The sequence below is a fragment of the Culex pipiens genome, chromosome 2 (assembly GCF_016801865.2).
Source record: "Culex pipiens pallens isolate TS chromosome 2, TS_CPP_V2, whole genome shotgun sequence".
In the NCBI taxonomy this organism is placed as follows: Eukaryota; Metazoa; Arthropoda; class Insecta; order Diptera; family Culicidae; genus Culex; species Culex pipiens.
Genome location: NC_068938.1, coordinates 164,639,074 through 164,653,908, shown reverse-complemented (window position 1 = coordinate 164,653,908; position 14,835 = coordinate 164,639,074). Strand labels below are relative to the sequence as shown.

Here is a 14,835-nt window from a genome sequence, read left to right as displayed (position 1 = left end):
CATGATTGTAATTCAATTACCGCAAACCCTCTTTGTTCTTTTTTTCATACCATTTCAAACCCCTAAACGAAAGCGGAAAACGACAAATCTGTGCCCAAATTTAATATGCAAATGGATAAGATAACAATTTACGCACAGACCCAATTTTGGCCGTATTTTCTGTGCGTCTTGCGAAGCAAAAAAAAAAAATCTGGAAAAAACCTCTAATTTTTATTTAGCAACAAGACAGGATTGTTTGCAACCGTTGTTCTGCCCTCAGTAGGATAATTTGAATCTCTATTTCTGGACGGTGTCTGTGGAAAGGTCGACTTTAAACTGTATCCGTACTGTGCGTGACTGTCAATATTTTTCCCCCTCTCCCGGAGAAAGGTTCCAGCCGTTCGAAGTCTCGTTTGTAGGTGATATTTTTACGCAAACATTACCTTTTCACCTCGAACAACAAAGCGGCGCGGTGAAAAAGGCAGAGATTCGGTTGAAACTCGACACCAGCCGGGCTAACCTTCAATTTTTCGAATCTGCCTCAAGCTGGAAAAGCAGCAACTTTGAAGGTGGGGTCCTGTCGGGGTCAGGTCAAATAAATTCCTCGGAACGTTCTCTCCAGATCAGGCCAGTCTTTCGGGCACTTTTATCACCTTCACCTGCAGTGGAAAAGAGGTGCGAAGGTGTGTGGATTTAAGGTGAGGTCAAGGTGAGACAACACAAAAGTGGTTTGCTTTCCCCCAATTGTGTGAGGGTGTCGATTGGGGCGGAAAAAAGAGGATTTGAATCGACTCTCAAAAGTGTCGAGTCTTGGGCAAGGACATTCGCAAGATATGACCCCCGTCCGAAAGGAGCTGCTTGGCCGAAAAGAGGATCAATATTTGCTTTTTACACACTCATTTGGACGTTCCAGAACGCACACAGAAAGTGTGCGGTTTTGCTGGGTTGGTTGGAAATTTGAATTTAGATTTGAATGTTTGGTTTGTGTGGCCCTGGGTCTCTTATCGAAACTAGAGCCTCTTAAGGAGTTTGCCTTTGTCGGCGGTCGTAGTAGAACACATCAGCAGTTTTGGGGCCTGGTGAAGGTTGTTTGCTGGAAGATAAGGTTTGTGATTTGGCAGAACTTTTGCAAAGTTTCATATCAAACTACACAGAAAAAAAATGTAAATTTACTCGATACTGAAATAATGAATAAAATGTAAATTCGTTTGATGTAGACGCAGACGTAAAATCTTTTTTTTACATGCACAGTATTTTTTTGTAAAATTGGAAGGTTTAATTTTAGAAGGTTGGATATTACCTGTTTTATCATGTAATTTTACAACAATTTAGACTGAAAAAGTGACATTGCACCTGAAAAGTGGTAAATTTACACATCTTCAGATGTAAAATTACACGTTTTTCTGATATAAAACATAAAAGGGATACCCCTTCTCGTATGTAATATTACCATGATATTTTCTACTATGTATAATTTATAAAAAAATACAATAAATCGGATTTAAATTTAAATGATTAATGACGTGCAAAAGTGTTACATCATTTATGATGTAACATTCAGAAATATTTTTTTCTGTGTATACTCCAAAATTTGGTTGTACTTTTCCTAAGATCTGAAAAAAATATATTGATGTCATTTTCCTTAGATTCGAAATCTTCTCATTAAAGTTGATTGAGCTTAACATAAACCGCATTCTTCTCGCTACCTTGGAAATCCGAAGCCAACTTCAGCGGACACTTTCCCAAATCTCTTCTCTGAAAGTTGCACAACCTGGTAGCGACTCGACTCGCTCAAGGCCAACGCTTGGTTCGTCCCTGTCGTCGCCGCCGCCGCCGAAAAGGGTCAACCTTCGAGAGCGTTGAATGCACCACCACCACCAGGCAGGTCTTCAAACTCCGAGAAGACGCAAACAAATCTCTTCAAACGCCAATCATGCTGTCCCCTGGCTGTGCTGTGCGCGCCCTCAGCTGTCAGCGAGAGGTTGGCCGCGCGTCGAAAACTATTTAAATTCGATAATCTTTGGGAATGTTCGGGATTTCTCGAACGTGGATTTTTGACGTCTTCAAACCTCTTGTAGATCACTAAGTACTTGAGATGTTACGTAATCCGCGAACGACCCCTCTCGTGGCGTAGAAACGCCGTTTTCCAAACGTTCCCCAAAGCGGAGTGATAATCTATTTTTACCGGCGCGGCGCGGAGACCGCGTGTTCTCTAAACGCCACGAAGACTCGCGGACGCGACACGGTTCGGCCGCGTTCTTCCGTTCGCGACCCGTTCCGCGCGCCTGATCGAGATTGATGGCCGGGGTGCGTCAGAATCCCCTGCGCGGTATTGCGACCGACAAGTACGGCGCACGTAAGGGTGATGATCGGGGCATCGTTAAGCTAGACTAATTGGACAGGATCTCGTGTTGCGGTGGGAACGTAACCTGGCGGAGGTTACGAGGTCGACGATTGAAATATCGACCGGCTGTAAGTGATGATCGGTGGTGTCAAGGACGCCGTGGAGTCTGGTAGATCGCGCAGGCACGGTAATTGACGTTACGACCTGTGTTCTTTTAGAGCATGGATGAGATATTGGAACTGTCATTTGTTCCAGAGGATTTGCGAGGGTTCGGGAACTATTCCGGTGTATTGACAAGTGGTGTACACTCCGTAGACCGTAACTAGTAAGAGGTCGCCGGATTTTGACCTGGATCTTACTCGCATAGCTTTAGTTAGATTGGTAAGCTACTTGTTGAAACATAGCATAGCATAGCATAGCATAGCATTACGGGTCTGCACCACGCTGTAGGGGGTGCCACAATGGTCAATTCAATATTCTTAGACAATTTGATTGCTGCCCGGTACAACCAAAAATATCTGAGAACGTAAATTTCCACACTGTGCTCCAAGGCTACGCCCATACAGTCCCGTGGGGATTTGGGAGGGGATGTTTTTGTTGTTCACTAGTGGCAAAAGTGCAGGGAACCCATGCGACTTTTAAAAGTGAACGGAATATTTTTGGGAGGTTTGGAATGGGGGTTAGGGGAATTTCATCGGGCCGATGAAAATGGTTGATTGCGTAATGTATTAAATGATTTGGATGTTTGTAAGTGTAAATGTGAGTCTGTAGTGTATTATCTAATAAGCATATAGTTTTGTAGTAATAATAGATAATAAATATAATAAATATAGTTAAAAGAATAAATATAATAAATATTATAAATATAATCAAGATGATTCCAGGAAGCTGTAAAAAAAAATAGCAGTAATATAAAATATAAATACTCCAGATGGTTCCCGTGCTGTTTTAGAAAGTTTCGTTAATTTAAGCAATTTGATCATATATTGTATGAGAAGATGGTATGTTTCAAGAAAGGAATAGGATAAGGAATAATATGAACATTTAAATAAATTATATAGTGAGTAGATAAAATTACATGTAGACAGTTAAATTAAAATAATTCCAGGAAGCTGTAAAAAATAACAACAATTTAAAAACTAATACTCCAGATGGAACAAATAAAACAACAGAGACACAAGTATCCAACCACGCGGCTTCGCACCTTCCACAGAACTCGATATGAACACGATCACGAATACAGCACAAAAAGAACTCCACAAATATCCATCTTCCGGGAAGTGTTGCTCACCTGATACTCCTATCAAAATATTTTAAAATATGACTTCAAATTTTAAAATTCTAAAGGCACAAAAAAAAGCAGAAACCTAACATTTTAAACTCGAATTAAGTGTTGTAATATTAAATGAAGACGCGATGTAACTAAAGGAGGTTATCAATATGGAAGGAGGAAACATGACCCGCGAAAAATCCTGAAAGAAAAGCATGTAATTAGAATTGCCTCACCAAATTATCACTCGATTATACTCTGTCACGTTATTTGTTTAGACCTTCATTCAAACACTCGCTTTTTCTTAGGGTCGAGATTTTTGTGAATGTACACAATATTTTTGTTTTTATTTCACTGAAAATTCGCTTACGAAACGAAAATTGGCAGAGCACGTCGTTCACCAATATTGTAAAAAAAACGTATTGATAATTTTCCATTTAACACTCAAATTTCTCTTTTAAGAATTCCTGAGAGCACTCAGAAATAAAAAAAAATAAAAAACATTTCCTTCCACTCTTTTGCACCACGGCAACAACTCTAGACAGAGTGAGAACACAGATTTTTTTAGTTGCCAGCAAATAAACGACTTTTTCCTTCACAAATCCTAAAACCATAATCTCATTTGGCAACTCTTCCTTTCATAGCCTTTTTCAAGTAGCCGTCAGAGCCGTCTAAGCATCTGCGCTCTCTTTCTTCTCTCCTTGGCACTACTTTTCTTTCCCACACTATTTTGATTTTGACACGTAAATGCTTTTCTTTGTCACACCATAAATCGCACACGTCTGAGAAAAAAAAACATCGCACAACAAGCTGTCACCAGCCAAAACTTCTGGAGGGCATAGCTCCAGTTCTGCCGCAAAATTAAACTAATATTCCGGACAGTTTTTCAAAACAAAACACTAAAAACACCGATCAATACAGCTGAATATCCGAGTATTTCACGAACATAAACATTAAAACATTTTTGAACGTTTTGCCAGCTTTTTCACCGTTTGCCTTATCGACCCGTTTTGACATTTGCGAAAGGAACACGTTGAAACGAAACGCGACGCGATGCACCAATGAAGAAAACAAAGAAGACAACATTAAATTATTTGAAAAATCGTGTTAAGCACTACAAAATCCTTCATTTTTTTGGAAATTTCTCATGGAAACACTAAAAGGGATCGTATTATAACTTTTGCACATAAATCCGGCTCGTTTAAAACAGTTTTTCACTACTAAATCACGAAATGAATGGACCGCGTTTTAACCGATGAACCGCCCGCTACCACAGACTAAACAGACCCTCCTGGTAAGCTACTTGTTGAAACATCGAGAGTAAGTCGGAATGCCCTAGATTCCAATTCAAGGGACTCTTGTTTGTTTGGACAGACGTTAAAGTTAGATCTTTCCGGAAATAATCCAATCCGGATATCTGGAATCTTTCGTCTAGTATGACCGAATTACCAACTTCTCCAACTGTCAATACAATTTGAAACCAACTACCCAAGTAACACCAGTTCAACCGGTGCAGATCCCGATCTCCAGGGGTAATCCAGCGTGTCCAACACCTCGACCTGCTCCACTCATTACACCAGGTACCCCCCCTGTGAACCCAGACTTTCCACGGCCAAGATGAAGACATTAATTTCGGCAAATTACTACACGACCTTAATGGTGTGTACAGCCGATTCGTCGTTTAAGATCGCGGCGTTCCTACCTACCGCTGCTGGTCGAGAGTGCTGGGCGAATATCTCCGAATCGCGCGTAGGTGGACGAAGATCGCGACGCACCTGACAGCGAGCGCATACACTCAATTAATTTCCACGCGCAAAGATCGCCCCTAACCTCAAAGTTGGGGCTCAGATTTGGCGGTACATCGCGCTCTCACTCTCTCTCTCTGCGAGAGATTGTTTACACCGGCCGGCGAGTACGCCACGCGGGAGATTCTCAACATCTGTAGATCTCCTAACCTCAACCCCCCTTCGCGCAGACCGGGACGTTAAACTCACAGGTGAGCGTTTTTATTGTGCGATGATTTATCGCCGGACGGACGGAGAAGCCGGCGGAATCTCATCTGTTTGGTTTATACTTTTTGGAATTCTCGTTTTTTTTTCACTCGCTTCGCGCGCGCCTCTCATCGGTTGAACGTGAGACGGGAAGTGTTTGTTGACAAATCGCGCAGATTTGTTTGGAAACGAAATGCTAACAAGCCGCGAGGCGAAGATTTGCCGCGCGCGATGATCGGTTTGTGGACGGATTTTTACCCGGTGGGGGGAAGTTCGATTTGACTTTGAAAAAAGCACGGAATGACGATTCGAGTGCCCAACCCAGCTGGAACTGTTTCTATCGTAATGGGATGATAATTACCGACGACGACTGCGAGCTATCTATACCTCGAGACACAACAGAGCGGGGCTCCCTAATGGGTGTGGTAACTGCCTCCGATGACAACGATTCAAACGATTCAGTCTCGGTTGCCTCCCTTAATGTGAGGTTATTAGCTGTAATGGGGATCGTTTCGCAGTCATATCTGGACGATTGGAATCGCGCAAGGTTTAGAAATCACTAAACGGTTTGAGTCGAGAACTCTGAGGAATGACTTGAGCTATGATTTGAAATAGGATTCCAATAGTCTACAAGTGAATCTATTTCGATGTAGAGTTAAGAACATTTCAAGATATTCAAGATCGTATGAATCTATGTGGAGGCCAACCTCCAAACGATAATACTAAGAAGTGTACATGAGTTCTAGAATGGCAGTCCGCAGTTCTCACAGGTCGTAGAGGTGCGGGTAACTTTAGTAGCTAGATATATTCATGTATTTGCTTCTGAGGAATTCTGTGAGATTTCGGTCATACGATTTTTTTGTAGTTTTTAATCCGGATGAATTTTTTTTGATGCCTTCGGTATGCCGAAAGAAGCCATTTTGCATCATTAGTTCGTTCATATAAATTTCCATACAAATTTGGCCATACAAAAATGATTTGTGAAAATTCAAAAATTTGTATCTTTTGAAGGAATTTTTTGATCGATTTGGTGTCTTAGGCAAAGTTGTAGGTATGGATATGGATTACACTGAAAAAAATGATACACGGTAAAAAAATTGTGATTATTAATTGCACTTTTTGTCACTAAAATTTGATTTGCAAAAATACACTATTTTAATTTTTTTATATTTCTGATGTTTTAAAGGACAACAAATGCCAACTTCTCAGAAATTTCCAGAATGGGCAAAAAATCTTTGACCGAGCTATGATTTGTTGAATCAATACAATTTTTTTTCAAAAAAATCGAGATACTGGTCACAAAAATTTTTCAACTTCATTTTTCGATGTAAAATCGAATTTGCAATCAAAAATTACTTCAGTGAAATTTTGATAAAGTGCACCGTTTTCAAGTTATAGCCATTTTTATTTTTTTTTCAAAATAGTCGCAGTTATTAATTTTTGAAAAATTAGTGCCCATGTTTGCCCACCTTTGAAAACAAAATATTTTCAAAAAGCTGAGAAAATTCTCTATATTTTGCTTTATTGAACTTTGTTGATACGAACTTTAGTTGCTGAGATATTGCCATGCAAAGGATTAAAAACAGGACAATTTATGCTTTTTAAGTCTCACCCAAACAACCTACCTGGTGGTCTAATGGTCTGATTTACAATGTTAAACTATGAAATATTCGTGAAATTTTTCTATCTTTTCAAAAACAATATTTTCAAAAATCTAAAATCAAGAATAACATGTTAAATGGGCGTAATATTGATTGTTTGGCCCTTTTGAAATGTTAGTCTTGATTTTAAATTTTTGAAAATATTGTTTTCGAAAAGATCGGAAAATTTCACGAATTTTTCATATTTTAACATTGTAAATCGGACCATAGTTGTCGAGATATCGACATTAGAAAGTGGTGGGTTGTTTGGGGAGACCTAAAAATCGCTTTAACTTGAATACGGTGTACTTTTTCAAAATTTCACTAAAGTACATACCTTTTGATTGCAAATTTGATTTTACATCGAAAAATGAAGTTGAAAAATTAGTGTGATCAATATTTCGATCTTTAAAAAATTGTATTGATTCAAACAATCATAACTCGGTCTAAGATTTTTTGCACATTCTGGAAATTTCTGAAAAGTTGGCATTAGAGCGTCTAATTTCCCGGGGTTACAGAATTCCCGGGAATCGGGAAGTTTTTAACAAATTTCCCGGGAAAACCAGGGAATTCCGCGGAAATTTTAAATTTTTCGAAAATTGTTCTGATCCTGGTTCTAATTAATATTCATCAACAAAATTGTATAAAATAGCAACTTAGATGATCAAAATTAGTGCGAGGGTCAATTAATGCCTTAACCGCTTGCAGAAAAAAAAATCAAGAAAATATATTAATATTCTAAATTTATAGGCTGTCTTGCAAATAATCATTAGTATTTTTTGTGCAGTATTATTTTTCTAATCACAGTGTTTGGACAGTGAGAAAAATGAATCCATGCTTCAAAACCATAAAATTGCTCTTAATTATGGCTCTGTGAACAGTTTGAGAGAACCTGATAAAGAATAATATTGAGACGATATGGAAATCTTTTTTCCATATCAAAACTTACTTGTTTGAGCTCATGAATGAATAGATAAGCATTGAATTCACCTTAAAAACTGCCTTTTCACTAGAACTATATTTTTTATGAAATCACAACCCAAAGTTTTTAAATATTTGGAGCTAGAATTGGAAATATGTTTGCATTTTTTTGAAACCTTCTATATAATACGAAGTAGTTTTTTTAATGATTCAGCTTAATAAATGACTTCGGCCAAAAGAATTTTCAAAGTAATAAAAGTAGTTTAAACGCTATTTCATATTAAAACCGCTTACGCTCTGTTAGATCAAGTGTAAGTTCTTTACATTAAACTGTAAACACTTTTAAACAAATTCATCAAATTCTTATTGCACAACCCTCTTTGAGACATAAATGATATTTTTTCAAATTTTCATCAAATTTCATGGTAAACATAATCGTGAAAAAAAAACTAAATTTTGATCTTGGCAAAAAGAGGTGCCTATTTTCAGATGATATAACAACAATTTTCGTATAAAAAACTAACCAGAATTATAATAGTTGATTTTCATTCCAAAATATCTTAATTTTTGTTGCTTTACGATTAAACAAGATCCCAGTTGTGAAAGCTTCAGAAACTAATGTTATCTGAAATATAAATATAAATATATGAAATTTTCAGACGAACTGATAAGTTATAAGAACAGTAAATTGAATAAAATAAAATAAAATTGAGTTTATCCATTATTTGCAAATTAAGTTTTAGAGACAAAAAGTGAGATTAAAATCATCAAATATTTTTTACCGTGTATCATTTTTTTTCAGTGTAGTCCATATCCATACCTACAACTTTGCCGAAGACACCAAATCGATCCAAAAATTCCTTCAATAGATGCAGATTTTTGAATTTTACCATATCAATTTTGTATGGACTGCTGCCAAATTTGTATGGAAATTTATATGAACGAATTAAAGATGCAAAGTTTCTGCTGGATTGAAAAAAAATAAAGAAAAAAGACCGATTCCGTAGAGAACTGCTCATCTTGGTAATCTATAAGATTTTTAGTTTCGTAGAAAACAGATCTGCTTGTTTGAGCCAAGTCCGGACTATTTTGACGTACAATTTCCCCTGAGCACAAACATCGCTGTTTGTTTAATCAATAGTTAATCCATAGCCCAGATGAAGTGTGTGAAGACTCCGTTACGACACATTAAACCCCGCGCGATACAAAGACACCCTAATTGGTGCTGGATGGTTGAAAACCCCGTTAAAAGAATGGTTCAACTTTCGCGCCCCTGGTACAGTTTGCCCGCTCGCTCTGCCAATTAGCTCTGTGCGGTGTTGTGGGGGGACTATGTCGAATACTTAATACCTCATTGGCGCTTACGGCGGCGGTATGCACACGACTTGGGGCGCATAGCGCCAGCGTGGAGTTGTTGTTCTTGATAGCTTACGGCCGACACACTTACACATACGCGGTTGATTTGAAGCTGATTAGGGTGGTTCACACTGTGTGCGACTCCAACTTCAACTGTTCAAGATCACCTGTACACATTGACTCCGACACCAACACCAGAATCCTCTCAATCCAAATCGAGCGCATCTCAGTCTTGGTCGTTTGCTGTGGCTGTAAGGAGGCAACCAAAATAACTGTGAACCACCCTAACACCTGCTTCAGTTCCAATTGGTGGCGGCGACTTGCTGCATATAGTTTGCCTTGTTTACATATTATTTGTTTAGTTCATTACTAGTGATGTTGTTGTTTTTTTTCTCTTGCGGCCGCGGCCGCTAGCTGCAGTTAGTTTCGGTCGGATGTGTATGCAATGCAATACTTTTGTGTTATAATAAACACATTGCGCGGCCATACCAGTTCACATCTCATGTGTGACTTGGGGCAGTCTACACAGTCTTGCGCGAGAAAGTACGTAATCAGAGCCCCATTACCTTGTTATTGCTATTGAAACGATCTCGCGCGTCACTTTTGACGGTAAATCTGGTCCAGTCAAACAGGTTCGATTAATGCCAACTTCGGGGGGCGAAACGCAGCCACACGGGGCATTCCCGTTTCACCTTAAGTGCAAACCGTTTCGCGCAATTTGGTCGCAACTCGAGCGCGCGAACTGCGTTTCGCGAAAAACGTTGCTTTGCTTACTCAACCGAACTGCGCTGTTGAGTGCCTTCCTGTGTGGTAGCACCACACTGCAAGGGGTATCACGATTAATCGCAATACCGTTGTGCGCGCAGAAAGCCGGCCTTCCGGATGCATTTCTTGCATCACCTTGACCAGGTTTGGGGTGAAACTGTAGCACTAGTCCCTCCTAAAGCGACTTTCGGAGGGCCCTCTTCCGGAACATCAGCAATTATCATTACCCCATTCGGCCGGGATTGAGTGCACTATAGGCCAGCTCCTCGAGATGTCCTCATTAGTGTTCGTGGAGACACGTGGGCTTCCAGGGACGTAAACATAAGGTCAGACTTGACTCGACTTTGAAGATTTGAGCGACGTTTCGTTTCGTCGAGCCCGACCTGCACTACAGAACCCTGGTGCTCAAGTGCTCAAAACACCCATCCCTCGACGTCGTCTCAAGCTGTCCAGCTACGTCATCGCGTTGTGCTTTGTGCGGAACTACTACCAGAACTAGTCCAGCCCTTCTCCGCCAATTCTCCGCAAACCAGGGTTAAAAATTTACATTCTCTTTCTCACCCCGTCCCGTTTTGCCAACTTTCGCTACTATTCAACGTGTGTACACACCGGTGGTAGAACCTCAAGTACCATTGGTGGAGAAGTGGTCGTTGGCGTCCTCGTATTCAGAACGACGCCCCCCCTTTGGTAGAAAGGCTAAAACTAGTTGCACCGGGGATTGCATTTTTAATTAAGGAAAAAATGGTAACTTTATCGCCCGGTTGGCCACACAACCCTTGGTTGGAGTTGGGTGGTGATGGTGGTGGGGTGTGCGTTAGATGTACGAGGACTAGAGATACCTTTGGGTTGCGCAAATAAAAAAAGCTGTGCTTTATTTTAGCTGCAGTGCTGAAGAGATAAATTTCGAATTTGTTTCTGGTCAAGCAGTGTGTGTGTGTGTGTTTGTCAACCGGTTTACGTAAACTGCTGCTCTAGAAAAGTTCTAATGGGTTCACGTAGATAGCGAATGCAAATGAGCGTTACTGCAGAAAAAACACTTTAGATAGGGAAGACCATTTTCTGGGGAACAAATATAAATAACTATAAATACTTCTGTGGGTATTTTTATTTACATTGAAAATAAATAATAAATTTCTGAATGGTAATCCTAGGTTGTGGTCAAGTGCGCTGTCTTTGTCAAAAACCACTACCTAAATATTTGATAGTAAAACTTATAATTATGACTATTTTTAGCAGTGTCCATTTTCGAAAATATTTTTGTTATGTTTAGTAAATTTCCGATCAATTCGCTTTAGAGTTATTTTGTGCCAGAGATTAAGATGGTGCAAAATCTGAAGCCAAAGTTATACATTTTTAAAAATAAAAGATTTCCGGAAAAAAAAGAAAACATGATTTAACAAGATTTAAAAAAAAAAAGCAAAGTCGAACAATTTAAAATGACTTTACCCTTTTTAAAAGAAGCTCCGCCTTAAAGTTTTTTTTGCGTTTCGATGCACAAATAATATATTTTTGTTGCAATTTTCAGATGTTTAAAAAAATGCACCACTGTAAAAATTTAATTTCAAAATGCTATAAACACAAAATTAAGATTTTTTCAAATGTTAGGCTTGATTCTTTAAAAATACAACATAAAAAATCTCGATAAAAATGAGAAATCCTAAAGAAACTTTCACAACCAAATAAACCAAATTTCCAGTTTTTGCTTTTTGGGTGTTTTTGAAAACGCCTTGAGTCAGGAGTATTAAAAAAGCATCCAAAAAGCAAAAACTGAAAATTTTGTTTGTTTGGACCTTTTCTGTAAAATATGAATTTATTCAATTCAATTCAGTTTTTATTCAGTAGATAATCAATTTACAATGTGTTTAACTATTAAGCAAAATAGAGTTTTGGAGGTCCTTTCAGCTATGTGTTGATATAACTTGTCTAGTGACACAATTGTTCATTACTAAAGGGCTAATCAAAGGTAGGAAAAAGTTCTAAAAAAAAAAAACCTACACAATTACTAAAGAGACGGGATAGTAAGAGGAAAACTTAAAGCTAGATCACAGAATGATTTTGTCTTTTGACGTCGAAGAACAGCGCTGCACGAGGCAGCTTATCCATTGTACACGAATTTAATCATGAGCTCTCCCAGAGCCATGAACTGTTCTGCCTTGTTACGGCAGGCACGAAAACGGGCAGTGTTGATAAATTTGCGCTCTTGCGAGAATTTTTCCTCTCTCGCGAGTTCTCACCACATCACTCGAGCTTGAGAGAGCTACTCGCCGCTTTCTCTTCTCTTTTTCGCTCTCGGTCGAAAACGCTCGCGAGCGGTAGCGCTCGCGAACGGTAGTGCCCGCGAGTAGAAGAACTAGAGCTGGTCGTCAAAAATGATAATTTGCGGAAGCCAATAACTTCGTGTGAAAAATTCTAAAAATGTGGTGTCTTTGTCAGAGGGTTTCAAGAAGTCAAAATGAGCTCAAATTTGTATTTAGCCCAGCGATGGTTCAGTTAATTCCATGAGGTAGCACCGAGGGTTATCCTGATTTGGATCATGTTAGTCTCATATATTTCGAATAAACTTAGAAACTTGTTGTAATTCACGTTTTTTACAAATATAAGAAAACTCAGTTCATAGAAAGAAGTGGGCGATTACTGCTTCAAAGGGCCAGCTCCAGCAAGTCCTGGTTCAGACGAATAACCATAAGGTTGTCTACGTTCTCTCCCAAAAGCTTGTTACGAAAAGCCGTTAGCTCGTGCACCAGGCCGCAGAATGCTCGTTCGACAGGGACTGATGTGGGCGTTGCACTCAATGCAACCTCGGACAGCTCAAATAGTTCGGGCTCTGCAAATTCCTGGAGAGCCCAGTACTCTAAGACGTTAGTCTCGGCCGGCTGAATCGGCTTTGCGCACAAACCGTGCAGCTTCTGAATGATTTTTCCTTCAGAAAGGACAGCTGGTTTCAGCTCCTGTTCCAGCATTTCATTGCAGTCTTGCAAAATCAAGCGATCTGCCTCCGACAGTTCTGATGGATCGGCCACCTTTGAATCGTCGTCCTTGGCCTGGGCTTTGTGCAATGCCATGATTCTCCATGTGCTCACGAGGTGGTCCTATAAATTAAAAAAAGTGTAAAAAAATTGTTTCAGCTAATATTAATGTTTACATACAATCGCTTCCTGTTTTTGATCTCTGTCAAGGTAGGGCGACTTGTCAAAGTTAAAACGGGGATCCATGAAGAGGCCCGCTAAGAACGCCTTATTGGTGAACAAAAGAACTTTGCGCTCTTTTAGCGCCTTGATCAGATGGGTTGCGAAAATATTATCGTCACCGATTTTGATGAGTTCACTGCGAGCATCGATCCAGTAGTACTTGAACATATCTCCCACAGTCAGGTCAGCATATTGGAGTTTCTTGAGGAGTTGGACCATTGGCTTGAAGGCCGTTGAAAACTGTTCGGCGAATTTGATCAACTCCTCATCAACAACAAAAGTAGGATCAACGGCCTGTAGTTCTGGCACAATGTCCACCAAACGCAGCACGGACTCAACCATCATGGCGGTGGTTCCCCAACGTGTCTCACAGTCAAGAACGGGAACCGGTAACGACTTCATCTTGAAGATCGGACGGAAAACAATACCCTTGCTCTTGCGCACCAGTAAACGAACTTTTTTCAAATCCGCTTCGCAAGACGTTTGTTTCACGACGTCCTTGATGGCCAAATTGACCGTGTGGGCAGCGCACCGCATGATTTGCAGACCTGAATTGGCTTGGAACTGGATGTCTTCTGCTTCGGCATCAGCGTCTCCTGAAAATTTAATTTTAATATTGATGATTTCTTATAAAAAATTGTAATAAAATTTGCTTACCATAACCAGCAAAGGTCAAATCCTCTTCTTCCAACTGATTTGACTTCCCAAACTCCTCTGCCATCAGCTTTAACTGATCTTGCTGTGCCTCAGACAGAAAATCTCCACATTTTTCGCGTTGTCAAGGCCGATTGTTGAAACCTGTGAGATACTGAGGTCATAGACCGCCAGAGCCAACTGGACCTCGTCGGCCAGGTTTACAGCGGTGTGACGGTCCGTTAAGGGAACCATTGCCAAGCAGCGGTGTTTAAATTTTCTGTTCTCGATCACCTGTGAGGTGATTCCCAGCACGCTGTGTCCAAACCGGGACGCAGCATCAATGATGATGTTAAACATCCGGCCTTTAAGCTCCGCCGATATCTGGGAGCGAATCCCGGCTGCTGCAGCGTCCACCCAGTCAACAACATTTCGCCGATTCGCGACAACTCCCAGCTCACGCTGTGTCCCACCTGTGCACCGCTTAAATCCTTTTCCCTCGAAGAAGCTAAATGAAACCGCATCAAAAGCCGCCATTTCTACGCAAGATAGTTTAAACTCCCTTTGACGGCAAGCTCGCTTAGCAGGCGGCGGGGTTGAAGTAGGTTCTGGGGCTGGACGCTTGAGGGATGCTGATAGCGGCGACGACTTGGAGTGGCTAGCCGGAAACTCATATTGTGCAGCCTGATCAGGATGGTTTGCTGGAATGTTTTAACATTGTTTACAAACCCACCGAAAATTTCAAAAA

General features: G+C 40.2%; 2 protein-coding genes across 19 annotated transcripts in view; one reads left to right on the top strand and one right to left on the bottom strand.

Annotated features, from left to right (window-relative positions):
• Window positions 1–14,835, top strand: part of LOC120418446 (heterogeneous nuclear ribonucleoprotein L) — a 354,926-nt gene that overhangs the window by 30,543 nt on the left and 309,548 nt on the right. The window lies entirely within an intron of this gene.
• Window positions 12,751–14,210, bottom strand: LOC120418449 (uncharacterized). Its single transcript, XM_039580871.2, has 3 exons — window positions 14,112–14,210; window positions 13,413–14,050; window positions 12,751–13,355 (listed from the first exon to the last, which is right to left on the bottom strand). The coding sequence occupies exons 1-3, from the start codon at window positions 14,173–14,175 to the stop codon at window positions 12,906–12,908; spliced, it is 1,152 nt and encodes a 383-aa protein (XP_039436805.2). The 5' UTR covers window positions 14,176–14,210; the 3' UTR covers window positions 12,751–12,905.

Coding starts and splice junctions, on each gene's coding strand:
- LOC120418449 (XM_039580871.2), bottom strand. CDS start 14,175: ATGGCAGAGGAGTTTGGGAAGTCAAATCAGTTGGAAGAAGAGGATTTG. Junction 14,051..14,111: donor TTTGACCTTTGCTGGTTATG/GTAAGCAAATTT, acceptor TTAAATTTTCAG/GAGACGCTGATGCCGAAGCA. Junction 13,356..13,412: donor ATCAAAAACAGGAAGCGATT/GTATGTAAACAT, acceptor TTTAATTTATAG/GACCACCTCGTGAGCACATG.